The 18,059-nt window shown below is 40.6% G+C and overlaps 1 protein-coding gene across 6 annotated transcripts in view; it reads left to right on the top strand.

Moving 5' to 3' along the window:
• LOC110487124 (syntaxin-binding protein 4) overlaps positions 1 to 18,059 on the top strand; it is a 138,480-nt gene that overhangs the window by 49,415 nt on the left and 71,006 nt on the right. For all 6 annotated transcript variants that reach the window (XM_036939460.1, XM_036939458.1, XM_036939459.1 and 3 more), the window contains exons 2-3: positions 4,574 to 4,647; positions 16,209 to 16,304. In XM_036939460.1, coding sequence (XP_036795355.1) covers positions 4,574 to 4,647; positions 16,209 to 16,304 — 170 coding nt within the window. The remainder of the gene's footprint in view (positions 1 to 4,573; positions 4,648 to 16,208; positions 16,305 to 18,059) is intronic.

An 18,059-nucleotide genomic window follows, 5' to 3' on the forward strand; every position in this document is an offset into this window, starting at 1 on the left:
GACCCCATTTGTGACCAAGCTTTAACTTCCTGACTGATGTCTTGAGATGTTGCTTCAATATATCCACATCATTTTCCTGCCTCATGAAGCCATCTATTTTGTGAAATGCACCAGTCCCTCCTGCAGCAAAGTACCCCCACAACATGATGCTGCCACCTCCATGCTTCACGGTTGGGATGGTGTTCTTCGGCTTGCAAGGCCCCCCCATTTTCCTCCGAACATAACGATGGTCATTATGACCAAACAGTTCTATTTTTGTTTCATCAGACCAGAGGACGTTTCTCCAAAAAGTACGATCTTTGTCCCCATGTGCAGTTGCAAACCATAGTCTTGCTTTTTAATGGTGGTTTTGGAGCAGTGGCTTCTTCCTTGCTGAGCGGCCTTTCCAGGTTATGTCGATATAGGACTCGTTTTACTGTGGATATAGATACTTTTGTACCTGTTTCTTCCAGCATCTTCACAAAGTCCTTTGCTGTTGTTCTGGGATCGATTTGCACTTTTTGCACCAAAGTACGTTAATCTCTATGAGACAGAACGCGTCCCCTTCCTGAGCGGTATGACGGCTGCGTGGTCCCATGGTGTTTATACTTGCGGACTATTGTTTGTACAGATGAACGTGGTACCTTCAGGTGTTTGGAAATTGCTCCCAAGGATGAACCAGACTTGTGGAGGTCTACAATTTTTTTCTGAGGTCTTGGCTGATTTCTTTTGATTTTCCCATGATGTCAAGCAAAGAGGCACTGAGTTTGAAGGTAGGCCTTGAAATACACCCACAGGTACATCTCCAATTGACTCAAATGATGTCAATTAGCCTATCAGAAGCTTCTAAAGCCCTGACATAATTTTCTGGAATTTTCCAAGCTGTTTAAAGGCACAGTCAACTTAGTGTATGTAAACGTCTGACCCACTGGAATTGTGATACAGTGAATTATAAGTGAAATAATCTGTCTGTAAACAATTGTTGGAAAAATGACTTGTGTCATGCACAAAGTAGATGTCCTAACCGACTTGCCAAAACTATAGTTTGTTAACAAGACATTTGTGGAGTGGTTGAAAAATGAGTTTTAATGACTCCAACCTAAGTGTATGTAAACTTCCAACTTCAACTGTATATTGTATGCTTACTGCCGCATGGTTCAGTGTCTAGTATCATTGTATCTATGCTGTATTCTTAGTGCCACATGGTTCAGTGTCTAGTATCTTTGTATCTATGCTGTATGCTTACTGCCACATGGTTCAGTGTCTAGTATCTTTGTATCTATGCTGTATGCTTTCTGCCACATGGTTCAGTGTTTGTGTCACTCCTCTCCACTCAAATATGTTAATCAGAAATGTCTAGTCAGTGGACGAAGATGGCTGCTTTGTTTCTCTATTGCCAGTTGGTGGAGGAGGTGGTGGGTTGATGTTCTGTTAAACTTTGAATCCCACAGCTCTAAGACTCTAAGAATCAATGATTTGGTTCTAGAAGAGCAGAGAAGACTGAATGTTCCAGCCTCCAAGTGCTGAAGTGGTGCTCTTTATCTTCATAAAGGTCCTCTATTAGGCCTGAATAGATAATAATATCTGTAGTAGACCTATAGTAAGTCATTGTGATGAGGTTTATATTCATAAAGGTCCTCTATTAGGCCTGAATAGATAATAATATCTGCAGTAGATCTATAGTAAGTCATTATGATGAGGTTTATATTCATCAGGTAAAGGTCCTCTATTAGACCTGAATAGATAATAATATCTGCAGTAGACCTATAGTAAGTCATTATGATGAGGTTTATATTCATAAAGGTCCTCTATTAGGCCTGAATAGATAATAATATCTGCAGTAGATCTATATTAGGTCATTGTGATGAGGTTTATCTTCATCAGGTAAAGGTCCTCTATTAGACCTGAATAGATAATAATATCTGCAGTAGATCTATATTAGGTCATTGTGATGAGGTTTATCTTCATCAGGTAAAGGTCCTCTATTAGACCTGAATAGATAATAATATCTGTAGTAGACCTATAGTAAGTCATTATGATGAGGTTTATATTCATAAAGGTCCTCTATTAGGCCTGAATAGATAATAATATCTGTAGTAGACCTATAGTAAGTCATTGTGATGAGGTTTATCTTCATCAGGTAAAGGTCCTCTATTAGACTTGCATACTACCAGAAGTACTCTACCATTCATCAACACAAAAAAACTACTGTTTCTTCTTCTTCTCAATGCTCTCCTAAAGAACACATTCCTCCCTATGACTCCCTTCTTTCCAAACATTCACTTTCTATCCCTAAAATCAACGTTTGGTCTACCCACTTTCACCAACGACTTCAACACTCAACCCTCGAATAACAGTGACTTGCTTGGTTCATTTGTACGTACGTCAAACCTCTCATTGTCTTAGTTACGGGAGTCTTTTGTCCTCTGTGACGTGTCCATGGAGCCTCTCACGCTGAAATATTGATATTCCCCACTGCCCCGGGGGGCTGAATCAGAAGGCTAGATCCCATACCTCGAGAGATTGTCCCCGGGGGGCTGAATCAGAAGGCTAGATCCCATACCCCGAGAGATTGTCCCCGGGGGCTGAATCAGAAGGCTAGATCCCATACCCCGAGAGATTGTCCCCGGGGGGCTGAATCAGATGGCTAGATCCCATACCCGAGAGATTGTCCCTGGGGGGCTGAATCAGAAGGCTAGATCCCATACCCGAGAGATTGTCCCCGGGGGGCTGAATCAGAGGGCTAGATCCCATACCCCGAGAGATTGTCCCCGGGGGGCTGAATCAGAAGGCTAGATCCCATACCCCGAGAGATTGTCCCCGGGGGGCTGAATCAGAAGGCTAGATCCCATACCCCGAGAGATTGTCCCCGGGGGGCTGAATCAGAAGGCTAGATCCCATACCTCGAGAGATTGTGCAGACAGTGCAGATTGTCATTGCTTACCAGTACCTCCATGGTTCACACAGAGAACAAAAGGCCAATAGAGAAACACAGGTGAATTTGTGTCTGTTGGAAAGCTGACAGACAGTACCTGTTTTTTCCTTTAGGATTTAGCCTGTGCTTATCTCTATTCCGTTTATTTTTAAACCTAAAAAAAAAAAAAACCCTCATAAGTATACCCATGAATCAAAATCAAATTATATTTGTCACATACAACAGGTGTACTGTGAAACGCTTACTTAACCAACAATGCAGTTGAAGAAGTAGAGGTAAGACAATATTTAGTAAATAAACTACAGTAAAGACTGATGCAGCCACCACCACCATGAAGAGTGCTACTCATTGATGTGTTGTGTTGGTTTTGCCCCCAAAAATAAGGCTTTTTATTCAGGAAAAAAAATTCACTTTATTTGCCACATTTTTTTGCAAGTACTTTTTTTGTACCTTATTGCAGACATGATGCATGTTTGTAATATTTGTATTAGTATTGTGGAGTAACTATAATGTTGTTGATCCATCCTCAGTTTTCTCCTATCACAGCCATTAAACTCTGTAACTGTTTTAAAGTCACTATTGACCTCATGGTGAAATCCCTGAGTGGTTTCCTTCCTCTCCGGCAACTGAGTTCGGAAGGATGCCTGTATCTTTGTAGGGACTGGGTGTATTGATACACCATCCAAAGTGTAATTAATAACTTCACCATGCTCAAAGGGATATTCAATGTCTGCTTTTTTAAATTTGTACCCATCTTTTTACCCATCTTTTACCCATCTTTTACCCTACTAATAATGTAGGTGCCCTTTGCGAGTCTTTGGAAAACCTCCCTGATCTTTGTGGTTGCATCTGTGCTTGAAATTCACTGCTCAACTGATGGACCTTATAGATAATTGTATGTGTGGGGTACAGAGATGGGTTAGTCATTCAAATGTAATTATTGTACACTGACTGAGTCCATACAAATCATTATGTGACTTGTTAAGCAAATGTTTACTCCTGAGCTTATTTAGGCTCGATATAACAAAGTGTTTATTGGGTTATTGACTCAAGACATTTAATCTTTTCATTTGTAATGAATTTATAAACATTTCTAAAAACATAAATCCACTTTGACATTATGGGGTTTTGTGTGTAGATCAGTGACACACAATCTCAATTGAATCCATGTTCTGATTGGCCAGTGAGGGGCCAAGCATCGACACACCTACAGCTTATTTACTCATCAAAGCTCAGCCTTTTCGCGCCACGTCCCGGTCTTGCACTCATAATTCCCGCTATGAAAATAGCAAAAAATATCTCTGACACCCCCCCCCCCCCCCCCCCCCCCCGACCTACAGCGCTACAGCCAGTGCTGATATTTACAATGATGCTCTAGTGGCCTGGTGGTGTTCTGGAATCTGTGAAACCAGGAAATGTGTGTACTGTATAATGGAGATGTATATTGGTTACTGCTCTGGGGTCAATTAGTTTGTTTCTTTGTTGTCAAACCTTGGATAATCAATGTAAAGCTGATGTTGGTGATTCACTTTGTTTCATTTTCTCTTCCCCTTCTCCGTTCCCGTTTTCCTCACCTCAAACTCCTCTCCTCTCCTCTCCTCTCCTCTCCTCTCCTCTCCTCTCCTCTCCTCTCCTCTCCTCTCCTCTCCTCTCCTCTAGGACACTAATGGGTCCGTATGGGGTAGATCGTGCCGTTCATGAAATAGAATTTACCGACTGTGAGAATGGACTGGGTAAGTCTGTAACACATTCTATCCCACAACACACTCAGCTAGCTACAGTACTGACCAGTGGTGTAGCGGTGCTTGGAGAAGTGGGTATACTCACATTTTGACAAAACTTTGCCGAACAGCCCATTCTATTTACTGACTGTGAGAATGGTCTGGGAAAGTCTAGAACACATTCTATTTACTGACTGTGAGAAGACTGGACTGGGAAAGTCTAGAACACATTCTATTTACTGACTGTGAGAAGACTGGACTGGGAAAGTCTAGAACACATTCTATTTACCGACTGTGAGAATGGTCTGGGAAAGTCTAGAACACATTCTATTTACTGACTGTGAGAAGACTGGACTGGGAAAGTTTAGAACACATTCTATTTACCGACTGTGAGAATGGTCTGGGAAAGTCTAGAACACATTCTATTTACTGACTGTGAGAATGGTCTGGGAAAGTCTAGAACACATTTTATTTACTGACTGTGAAAAGACTGGACTGGGAAAGTCTAGAACACATTCTATTTACTGACTGTGAGAAGACTGGACAGGGAAAGTCTAGAACACATTCTATTTACTGACTGTGAGAAGACGGGTCTGGGAAAGTCTAGAACACATTCTATTTACTGACTGTGAGAAGACGGGTCTGGGAAAGTCTAGAACACATTCTCTTTACTGACTGTGAGAATGGTCTGGCTAAGTGCCTTCCCCATTCTGTTCTACAACACACTTGTTAACTACAGTCTAGAGCTGACATCATCATGGAACAGTAGAACCACAGAATTAGAATGAACAATGTTGCTGTAACAGGACAGGTGTGTTCTAATCATTCTAATTATATTAGTGCAGCATATACATGCAGAGTGAACACATGTTCCTTCCATGTTCTGTGAGTACTGGATCTATACTGTAGGTTAACCTGTCACAGATCTACGTGTTCTGGATCTATACTGTAGGTTAACCGGTCTATGTAGATCACAGAGACATGGTCTATGAGTACTGAATCTATACTGTAGGTTAACCTGTCACAGATCTATGAGTACTGAATCTATACTGTAGGTTAACCTGTCACAGATCTACGTGTTCTGGATCTATACTGTAGGTTAACCGGTCTATGTAGATCACAGAGACATGGTCTATGAGTACTGAATCTATACTGTAGGTTAACCTGTCACAGATCTATGAGTACTGAATCTATACTGTAGGTTAACCTGTCACAGATCTACGTGTTCTGGATCTATACTGTAGGTTAACCTGTCACAGATCTACGTGTTCTGGATCTATACTGTAGGTTAACCGGTCTATGTAGATCACAGAGACATGGTCTATGAGTACTGGATCTATACTGTAGGTTAACCTGTCACAGATCCATGAGTACTGGATCTATAATGTAGGTTAACCTGTCACAGATCTACGTGTTCTGGATCTATACTGTAGGTTAACCTGTCACAGATCTATGAGTACTGGATCTATACTGTAGGTTAACCGGTCTATGTAGATCACAGAGACATGGTCTATGAGTACTGGATCTATAATGTAGGTTAACCTGTCACAGATCTACGTGTTCTGGATCTATAATGTAGGTTAACCTGTCACAGATCTATGAGTACTGAATCTATACTGTAGGTTAACCTGTCACAGATCTACGTGTTCTGGATCTATACTGTAGGTTAACTTGTCTATGTAGATCACAGAGACATGGTCTATGAGTACTGGATCTATACTGTAGGTTAACCTGTCACAGATCCATGAGTACTGGATCTATAATGTAGGTTAACCTGTCACAGATCTACGTGTTCTGGATCTATACTGTAGGTTAACCTGTCACAGATCTATGAGTACTGGATCTATACTGTAGGTTAACCTGTCACAGATCTATGAGTACTGGATCTATACTGTAGGTTAACCTGTCACAGATCTACGTGTTCTGGATCTATACTGTAGGTTAACCTGTCACAGATCTATGAGTACTGGATCTATACTGTAGGTTAACCTGTCACAGATCTACGTGTTCTGGATCTATACTATAGGTTAACCTGTCACAGATCCATGAGTACTGGATCTATAATGTAGGTTAACCTGTCACAGATCTATGAGTACTGGATCTATACTGTAGGTTAACCTGTCACAGATCTATGAGTACTGGATCTATAATGTAGGTTAATCTGTCACAGATCTATGAGTACTGGATCTATAATGTAGGTTAACCTGTCACAGATCTATGAGTACTGGATCTATACTGTAGGTTAACCTGTCACAGATCTATGAGTACTGGATCTATACTGTAGGTTAACCTGTCACAGATCCATGAGTACTGGATCTATAATGTAGGTTAATCTGTCACAGATCTATGAGTACTGAATCTATACTGTAGGTTAACCTGTCACAGATCCATGAGTACTGGATTTATAATGTAGGTTAATCTGTCACAGATCTATGAGTACTGGATCTATACTGTAGGTTAACCTGTCACAGATCTATGAGTACTGGATCTATAATGTAGGTTAATCTGTCACAGATCTATGAGTACTGGATCTATACTGTAGGTTAACCTGTCACAGATCTATGAGTACTGGATCTATAATGTAGGTTAACCTGTCACAGATCTATGAGTACTGGATCTATACTGTAGGTTAACCTGTCACAGATCTATGAGTACTGGATCTATACTGTAGGTTAACCTGTCACAGATCCATGAGTACTGGATTTATAATGTAGGTTAATCTGTCACAGATCTATGAGTACTGGATCTATACTGTAGGTTAATCTGTCACAGATCTATGAGTACTGGATCTATAATGTAGGTTAATCTGTCACAGATCTATGAGTACTGGATCTATACTGTAGGTTAACCTGTCACAGATCTATGAGTACTGGATCTATAATGTAGGTTAATCTGTCACAGATCTATGAGTACTGGATCTATACTGTAGGTTAACCTGTCACAGATCTATGAGTACTGGATCTATACTGTAGGTTAACCTGTCACAGATCTATGAGTACTGGATCTATACCGTAGGTTAACCTGTCACAGATCTATGAGTACTGGATCTATAATGTAGGTTAACCTGTCACAGATCTATGAGTACTGGATCTATAATGTAGGTTAACCTGTCACAGATCTATGAGTACTGGATCTATACTGTAGGTTAACCTGTCACAGATCTATGAGTACTGGATCTATAATGTAGGTTAACCTGTCACAGATCTATGAGTACTGGATCTATACTGTAGGTTAACCTGTCACAGATCTATGTGTTCTGGATCTATACTGTAGGTTAACCTGTCTATATAGATCAAGTGGCAGGAAAACTAGTACAGGGTTTAGTACATGTCCATAGACAGACTGAAACAGACAGACTGTAGATAACAGTTACCAGTGTTTTAGAGCTAGTCTGTGTGTGTGTGTGTGTGTGTGTGTGTGTGTGTGTGTGTGTGTGTGTGTGTGTGTGTGTGTGTGTGTGTGTGTGTGTGTGTGTGTGTGTGTGTGTGTATGTGTGTGTATGTGTAGTAGAGAAGTGAGACATGTGGTGAGGCTTTAACCGCTGAGTTCTGTCCTGCCAGGATAATGACAAGAAGATCAGTTGTTTACTACAATCGTCCTCAGTTCACTCCCCGGGACAGCACAAGGCTACAGACACATCACACACACATGTATACACACAAACACACACACACACACACACACAAACACACACACACACACACACACACACACACACACACACACACACACACACACACACACACACACACACACACACACTGTATTCTCAAAGTCCTCCCACTAAGATATCGTGGTCATGGTGAATAGGCATGGTAAATAAGACAGTTGTCCCTACACAGCAAAACACATCACCCTGGTTGCTGTATAGATAGATACATGTTGTAAATCATATCCTGACTGTCCTGGACTTGGTATGCAGACACACAGTCGTACAAAATGGAGTCGGCACCACCAAGCCTTAGAGGTCCTGCCTTCTGTGTCCATTCATCTGTAGTAGACCAGAACGACCCACAAGTAAAGTACATTTAGAGTTGACCTCCTCTTCCTCTCTTTAGAGTTGACCTCCTCTTCCTCTCTTTAGAGTTTACCTCCTCTTCCTCTCTTTAGAGTTTACCTCCTCTTCCTCTCTTTAGAGTTCACCTCCTCTTCCTCTCTGTTGAGTTCACCTCCTCTTCCTCTCTTTAGAGTTCACCTCCTCTTCCTCTCTTTAGAGTTCACCTCCTCTTCCTCTCTTTAGAGTTGACCTCCTCTTCCTCTCTTTAGAGTTGACCTCCTCTTCCTCTCTTTAGAGTTGACCTCCTCTTCCTCTCTGTTGAGTTCACCTCCTCTTCCTCTCTTTAGAGTTCACCTCCTATTCCTCTCTTTAGAGTTCACCTCCTCTTCCTCTCTTTAGAGTTGACCTCCTCTTCCTCACTTTAGAGTTCAACTCCTCTTCCTCTCTTTAGAGTTGACCTCCTCTTCCTCTCTTTAGAGTTGACCTCCTCTTCCTCTCTTTAGAGTTGACCTCCTCTTCCTCTCTTTAGAGTTCACCTCCTCTTCCTCTCTTTAGAGTTCACCTCCTCTTCCTCTCTTTAGAGTTGACCTCCTCTTCCTCTCTTTAGAGTTGACCTCCTTTTCCTCACTTTAGAGTTGACCTCCTCTTCCTCTCGTTATAGTTGACCTCCTCTTCCTCTCTTTAGAGGTCACTTCGTCTTGATGTGTCTGAGTCCTGTGGTCTCTACAAGCTGTTTCATCTCTTATATTATGGGATGTCTCATCATGGGAAGAGGACGTGAATGTCCCTGACACCCTGACAGAACTACACCCTGACAGAACTACATAATGACAGAACTACACCCTGACAGAACTACACCCTGACAGAACTACATAATGACAGAACTACACCCTGACAGAACTACATAATGACAGAGCTACATAGTGAGAGAGAAAACACCCTGACAGAGAGAGGGAGGACCTAAGCATATCAAAGAAGTAGAGAGAGAGAGAGAGAGGAGAGAGAGGAGAGAGAGGACAAGGAGAGGAGGAAAGGAGCGAAGGAAGAGCAACTCCCAAAACCTGATCTCAGAAAATTAACATGCTCCTCTCGCTCCAAACTCAATTAGCGCTAACATATTGTCTGCCTGGAAAGAGCAGACTAGCCCTGAGCTACACAGGTACTGCTCTAATGGATGGAGTGTGTGTGTGTGTGAGTGGTGTGTGTGTTTGTGAGTGTGTGTGTGCGGGTGTGTGTGTGCGGGTGTGAGTGGTGTGCGAGAGAGTACGAGAAAGTATATTCCATTTTGTTATGACTCAAGCGATACATTTCTGTCCGTTCTACAGGTAACTCCCCAAATAAAGGAAACACTTGAATAAATGAGGGTTACATAGTATTTTGAAAGCATGGGGTGCTTCCACACAGGAAGCTCCAGTCACTTGTAGAGTCTATGCCAAGGCGCATTGAAGCTCTTCCGGTTGCTCGTGGTGACCAAGACACTTTATGTTGATGTTTCCTTTATTTGAGCAGTTACCTGTAGCAGCAGGCTACACGGAGAATGGAACATTCTAGTTAGGGGAAACAGGGGAAACTAGTTAGGGGAAACGGGGGAAACTAGTTAGGGGAAATGGGGGAAACGGGGGAAACTAGTTAGGGGGAACGGGGGAAACTAGTTAGGGGAAACGGGGGAAAACTAGTTAGGGGGAACGGGGGAAACTAGTTAGGGGGAACGGGGGAAACTAGTTAGGAGAAACGGGGGAAACAAGTTAGGGGAAACGGGGGAAACTAGTTAGGGGAAAAGGGGGAAACTAGTTAGGGGAAACGGGGGAGACGGGGGAAACTAGTTAGGGGAAACGGGGGAAACTAGTTAGGGGAAACGGGGGAAACTAGTTAGGGGAAACGGGGGAAACGGGGGAAACTAGTTAGGGGAAACGGGGGAAACTAGTTAGGGGAAACGGGGGAAACTAGTTAGGGGAAACGGGGGAAACTAGTTAGGGGAAACGGGGGAAACTAGTTAGGGGAAACGGGGGAAACTAGTTAGGGGAAACGGGGGAAACTAGTTAGGGGAAACGGGGGAAACTAGTTAGGGGAAACGGGGGAAACTAGTTAGGGGAAACGGGGGAAACTAGTTAGGGGAAACGGGGGAAACTAGTTAGGGGAAACGGGGGAAACTAGTTAGGGGAAACGGGGGAAACGGGGGAAACTAGTTAGGGGGAACGGGGGAAACTAGTTAGGGGGAACGAGGGGAAACTAGTTAGGGGGAACGGGGGGAAACTAGTTAGGGGAAACGGGGGAAACTAGTTAGGGGAAACGGGGGAAACTAGTTAGGGGAAACGGGGGAAACTAGTTATGGGAAACGGGGGAACGGGGGAAACTAGTTAGGGGAAACGGGGGAAACTAGTTAGGGGAAACGGCTCGAGTCGCGCAAAATGGATTATAAGATTGAGGATAAAGTTTGGAATGACACAATTTCATGTGTACAACATTTAAAGACCTGCATCACTATACTGAGATCTTTATTTCGTATTTGGGTGTTCTTGGAGCCTTTCTTCAGGTGTCTGGACCCTTTTAATAACATTCTATTGACATCAAAAATAGAGATTTGGTCGTAAAAAACAACTTCTCCTTTAATCCATGTTTTATAGCCTAATCCCACAAAGGTGACACTGCCTGACATAACACCCTATTCACGATATAGTGCATGACTGTTTTGACCAGAACCCATAGCTAGAGCAGGGATACAGCACATATAGACCAAGGTGAATGAGCGGACAGGAAGTGGGGTTTTGATCTGGCCAGGCAGCTGGTGTGTACGTCCTTGGTGACAGGTCAGAACCCCTGCAGTTTGTTTTGTCTCTGAGGCATTATGCTAAGATGCCTGCTGAAACCACCCACTTATGACCCCCACCACTACCGCCCCCCTCCAGCCACGATCCTCATCCAACCTCCTCCACTATACTAAGCCCTCATACGGCCTGATCCAATGAACTAATTGTCCATTAAGTTGTGGAATGTTTAGCAACAATGGAAGTGGATGAGGCAGATTGATTGTTTGATATATTAGAAACATGACATTCATTCCACTACAGATATATTAGAAACATTACATTCATTCCAATACAGATATATTAGAAACATTACATTCATTCCAATACAGATATATTAGAAACATGACATTCATTCCAATACAGATATATTAGAAACATGACATCCATTCCAATACAGATATATTAGAAACATGACATTCATTCCAATACAGATATATTAGAAACATGACATTCATTCCAATACAGATATATTAGAAACATGACATTCATTCCAATACAGATATATTAGAAACATTACATTCATTCCAATACAGATATATTAGAAACATTACATTCATTCCAATACAGATATATTAGAAACATGACATTCATTCCAATACAGATATATTAGAAACATGGCATTTATTCCAATACAGATATATTAGAAACATGACATTCATTCCAATACAGATATATTAGAAACATGACATTCATTCCAATACAGATATATTAGAAACATGACATTCATTCCAATACAGATATATTAGAAACATGACATTTATCCCAATACAGATATATTAGAAACATGACATTCATTCCAATACAGATATATTAGAAACATGACATTCATTCCAATACAGATATATTAGAAACATGGCATTCATTCCAATACAGATATATTAGAAACATGACATTCATTCCAATACAGATATATTAGAAACATGACATTCATTCCAATACAGATATATTAGAAACATGACATTCATTCCAATACAGATATATTAGAAACATGACATTCATTCCAATACAGATATATTAGAAACATGACATTTATCCCAATACAGATATATTAGAAACATGACATTCATTCCAATACAGATATATTAGAAACATGACATTCATTCCAATACAGATATATTAGAAACATGGCATTCATTCCAATACAGATATATTAGAAACATGACATTCATTCCAATACAGATATATTAGAAACATGACATTCATTCCAATACAGATATATTAGAAACATGGCATTCATTCCAATACAGATATATTAGAAACATGACATTCATTCCAATACAGATATATTAGAAACATGACATTCATTCCAATACAGATATATTAGAAACATGGCATTCATTCCAATACAGATATATTAGAAACATGGCATTCATTCCAATACAGATATATTAGAAACATGACATTTATCCCAATACAGATATATTAGAAACATGACATTCATTCCAATACAGATACACTTAAGTATCAAAAGTATCAAAACTATTTTCATATTCCTTATATAAAGCCAACCAGGAAGCACCGTTTTCTTGTTTTTTAAAAAATGTACAGATAGCCAGGGGCATGCTCCAACACTCAACCATAATTTACAAACAAAGCATGTGTTTAGCCAGGTATTAACCATGTATAGGCCCATCTATAGACCCATCTATAGACCAATAGTCAGGTATTACCCATCTATAGACCCATCTATAGAACCATAGCCAGGTATTAACCATCTATAGACCAATAGTCAGGTATTACCCATCTATAGACCCATCTATAGACCCATAGTCAGGTATTAACCATCTATAGACCCATAGTCAGGTATTAACCATCTATAGACCCATCTATAGACCCATAGTCAGGTATTCACCATCTATAGACCCATCTATAGACCCATAGTCAGGTATTAACCATCTATAGACCCATCTATAGACCCATAGTCAGGTATTACCCATCTATAGACCCATCTATAGACCCATAGTCAGGTATTACCCATCTATAGAACCATAGTCAGGTATTAACCATCTATAGACCCATAGCCAGGTATTACCCATCTATAGACCCATAGTCAGGTATTAACCATCTATAGACCCATCTATAGACCCATAGTCAGGTATTAACCATCTATAGACCCATCTATAGACCCATAGTCAGGTATTAACCATCTATAGACCCATCTATAGACCCATAGTCAGGTATTAACCATCTATAGACCCATCTATAGACCCATAGTCAGGTATTAACCATCTATAGACCCATCTATAGACCCATAGTCAGGTATTACCCATCTATAGACCCATCTATAGACCCATAGTCAGGTATTAACCATCTATAGACCCATCTATAGACCCATAGTCAGGTATTACCCATCTATAGAACCATAGTCAGGTATTAACCATCTATAGACCCATCTATAGACCCATAGCCAGGTATTAACCATCTATAGACCCATCTATAGACCTATAGTCAGGTATTAACCATCTATAGACCCATCTATAGACCCATCTATAGACGCATCTATAGACCCATAGCCAGGTATTAACCATCTATAGACCCATAGCCAGTTATTAACCATCTATAGACCCATCTATAGACCCATAGTCAGGTATTAACCATCTATAGACCCATAGTCAGGTATTAACCATCTATAGACCCATCTATAGACCCATAGTCAGGTATTAACCATCTATAGACCCATAGCCTGTTATTAACCATCTATAGACCCATCTATAGACCCATAGCCAGGTATTAACCATCTATAGACCCATCTATAGACCCATAGTCAGGTATTAATCATCTATAGACCCATAGTCAGTTATTAACCATCTATAGACCCATCTATAGACCCATAGTCAGGTATTAACCTTCTATAGACCCATCTATAGACCCATAGCCAGGTATTAACCATCTATAGACCCATCTATAGACCCATAGTCAGGTATTAACCATCTATAGACCCATCTATAGACCCATCTTTAGACCCATAGCCAGGTATTAACCATCTATAGACCCATCTATAGACCCATAGTCAGATATTAACCATCTATAGACCCATCTATAGACCCATAGCCAGGTAATAACCATCTATAGACCCATAGCCAGGTATTAACCATCTATAGACCCATAGCCAGTTATTAACCATCTATAGACCCATCTATAGACCCATAGTCAGGTATTAACCATCTATAGACCCATCTATAGACCCATCTATAGACCCATCTAAAGACCCATAGCCAGGTATTAACCATCTATAGACCCATCTATAGACCCATAGTCAGGTATTAACCATCTATAGACCCATCTATAGACCCATAGCCAGGTATTAACCATCTATAGACCCATCTATAGACCCATAGTCAGGTATTAACCATCTATAGACCCATAGTCAGGTATTAACCATCTATAGACCCATAGTCAGGTATTAACCGTCTATAGACCCATCTATAGACCCAAAGTCAGGTATTAACCATCTATAGACCCATAGTCAGGTATTAACCATCTATAGACCCATCTATAGACCCATAGTCAGGTATTAACCATCTATAGACCCATAGTCAGGTATTAACCATCTATATAGACCCATAGTCAGGTATTAACCATCTATAGACCCATCTATAGACCCATAGCCAGGTATTAACCATCTATAGACCCATAGCCAGGTATTAACCATCTATAGACCCATAGTCAGGTATTAACCAACTATAGACCCATCTATAGACCCATAGTCAGGTATTAACCATCTATAGACCCATCTATAGACCCATAGTCAGGTATTAACCATCTATAGACCCATCTATAGACCCATAGTCAGGTATTAACCATCTATAGACCCATCTATAGACCCATCTATAGACCCATAGCCAGGTATTAACCATCTATAGACCCATCTATAGACCCATAGTCAGGTATTAACCATGTAGGACCACACTGAAAATAGGATGGCATTTGGGAGACAGGCATACATATACAGCAACCGCTTGACACACACACACACACACACACACACACACACACACACACACACTTTTAATAACCTGAGGCAACCATTAAGTTACCTTTTGTTGTAATTACCATGTAGTAAAGTTCATCGGTGGTTGTTGTTGGCCTGTTACCTGGGCAACACTTCCTTATAGTTCACCTCAGTCCCAAAAAAACAGTTGAGAGTCCAGGAGTGTCTCTGTAGAATATACATACACTGTATACTATCAGTACATTGCTTATGTAGCCATTATTTAAACTGCAGTGGTATTAGTATGCTAATTTACATTACAAAGGCTTTGTGAAGGGTTACCTGAGTTTCTGTATCCCCTCAAGGCTGTTGGAGACGAGTGCTTTAGTTGTGTAGGTTTAACTCATGCTATGTTATTGACACAGATAGGCCTGTTGATGTAAAGAGAATGTACAGAATTCCCACCACTATTGTGTCAGCATACAGAGATATCTCTGCTGTTCTGCACAATGACTGAAGAACAAGGTCAACTCTCCAAACTTCATCAACTTCAGTGGATGGGATCAGTTTTTTGTCGTTCAATTGGAGAAGACTCTACTGTTCTTCCTGAGACAGCTTTCAGCTCAGAGTCATTACTAACCCAGTGACAGACAGACAGACAAACAGACAGTAGTTAAACATGTATAGGCCACTATTAAACAGCCCTCTGTTCTATGAGTCATTACTAACCCAGTGACAGACAGACAGTAGTTAAACATGTATAGGCATGTATGATGTATATGCATGTAACATGTATATTAAACAGCCCTCTGTTCTATGGTGTTATTTTCCCCCTCAGGGATCAAAGTGATTGGAGGAATGAAGGAGTTAACGGGAGAGGAGTTTGGAGTCTACGTGAAAAGGATTTTACCAGGTGGCCTTGCTTCAAGTGATGGTAAGTGTCTTTCTATGTAGAAAGAGAACGGGTGGCGATGGCAACAGTAACACAGGTTTTTATTTTTTTTAATTGAACCTTTATTTAACTAGGCAAGTCAGTTAAGAACACATTCTTATTTACAACGATGGCCTACCAGGGAACAGTGGGTTAACAGCCAGCAGCATACCACCCTGCATACCACTGCTGGCTTGCTTCTGAAGATAAGCAGGGTTGGTCCTGGATGGGAGACCAGGTGCTGCTGGAAGTGGTGTTGGAGGGCCAGTAGGAGGCACTCTTTCCTCTTGTTTAAAAAAATATCCCAATGCCCCAGGGCAATGATTGGGGACACTGCCCTGTGTTGGGTGCTGTCTTTCGGATGGGATGTTAAACAGGTGTCCTGACTCTCTGAGGTCATTAAATGATCCCATGGCACTTGTTATAAATCACTGTATATCATTGAGACAGTAGAAGTGTCCCTCCATTATAAATCACTGTTTATCATTGAGACAGTGGAAGTATCCCTCCATTATAAATCACTGTTTATCATTCAGACAGTGGAAGTGTCCCTCCATTATAAATCACTGTTTATCATTCAGACAGTAGAAGTGTCCCTCCATTATAAATCACTGTTTATCATTCAGACAGTAGAAGTATCCCTCCATTATAAATCACTGTTTATCATTCAGACAGTAGAAGTGTCCCTCCATTATAAATCACTGTTTATCATTCAGACAGTAGAAGTGTCCCTCCATTATAAATCACTGTTTATCATTGAGACAGTAGAAGTGTCCCTCCATTATAAATCACTGTTTATCATTCAGACAGTAGAAGTGTCCCTCCATTATAAATCACTGTTTATCATTGAGACAGTAGAAGTGTCCCTCCATTATAAATCACTGTTTATCATTCAGACAGTGGAAGTATCCCTCCATTATAAATCACTGTTTATCATTCAGACAGTAGAAGTATCCCTCCATTATAAATCACTGTTTATCATTCAGACAGTAGAAGTGTCCCTCCATTATAAATCACTGTTTATCATTGAGACAGTAGAAGTGTCCCTCCATTATAAATCACTGTTTATCATTCAGACAGTAGAAGTGTCCCTCCATTATAAATCACTGTTTATCATTCAGACAGTAGAAGTGTCCCTCCATTATAAATCACTGTTTATCATTCAGACAGTGGAAGTGTCCCTCCATTATAAATCACTGTTTATCATTGAGACAGTAGAAGTGTCCCTCCATTATAAATCACTGTTTATCATTGAGACAGTAGAAGTATCCCTCCATTATAAATCACTGTTTATCATTCAGACAGTGGAAGTATCCCTCCATTATAAATCACTGTTTATCATTCAGACAGTAGAAGTATCCCTCCATTATAAATCACTGTTTATCATTCAGACAGTGGAAGTATCCCTCCATTATAAATCACTGTTTATCATTCAGACAGTAGAAGTATCCCTCCATTATAAATCACTGTTTATCATTCAGACAGTAGAAGTGTCCCTCCATTATAAATCACTGTTTATCATTGAGACAGTAGAAGTATCCCTCCATTATAAATCACTGTTTATCATTCAGACAGTAGAAGTATCCCTCCATTATAAATCACTGTTTATCATTCAGACAGTGGAAGTGTCCCTCCATTATAAATCACTGTTTATCATTCAGACAGTGGAAGTGTCCCTCCATTATAAATCACTGTTTATCATTCAGACAGTAGAAGTATCCCTCCATTATAAATCACTGTTTATCATTGGTCTGTGTT

This window comes from Oncorhynchus mykiss, chromosome 12 (genome assembly GCF_013265735.2).
Source record: "Oncorhynchus mykiss isolate Arlee chromosome 12, USDA_OmykA_1.1, whole genome shotgun sequence".
NCBI lineage: Eukaryota > Metazoa > Chordata > Actinopteri > Salmoniformes > Salmonidae > Oncorhynchus > Oncorhynchus mykiss.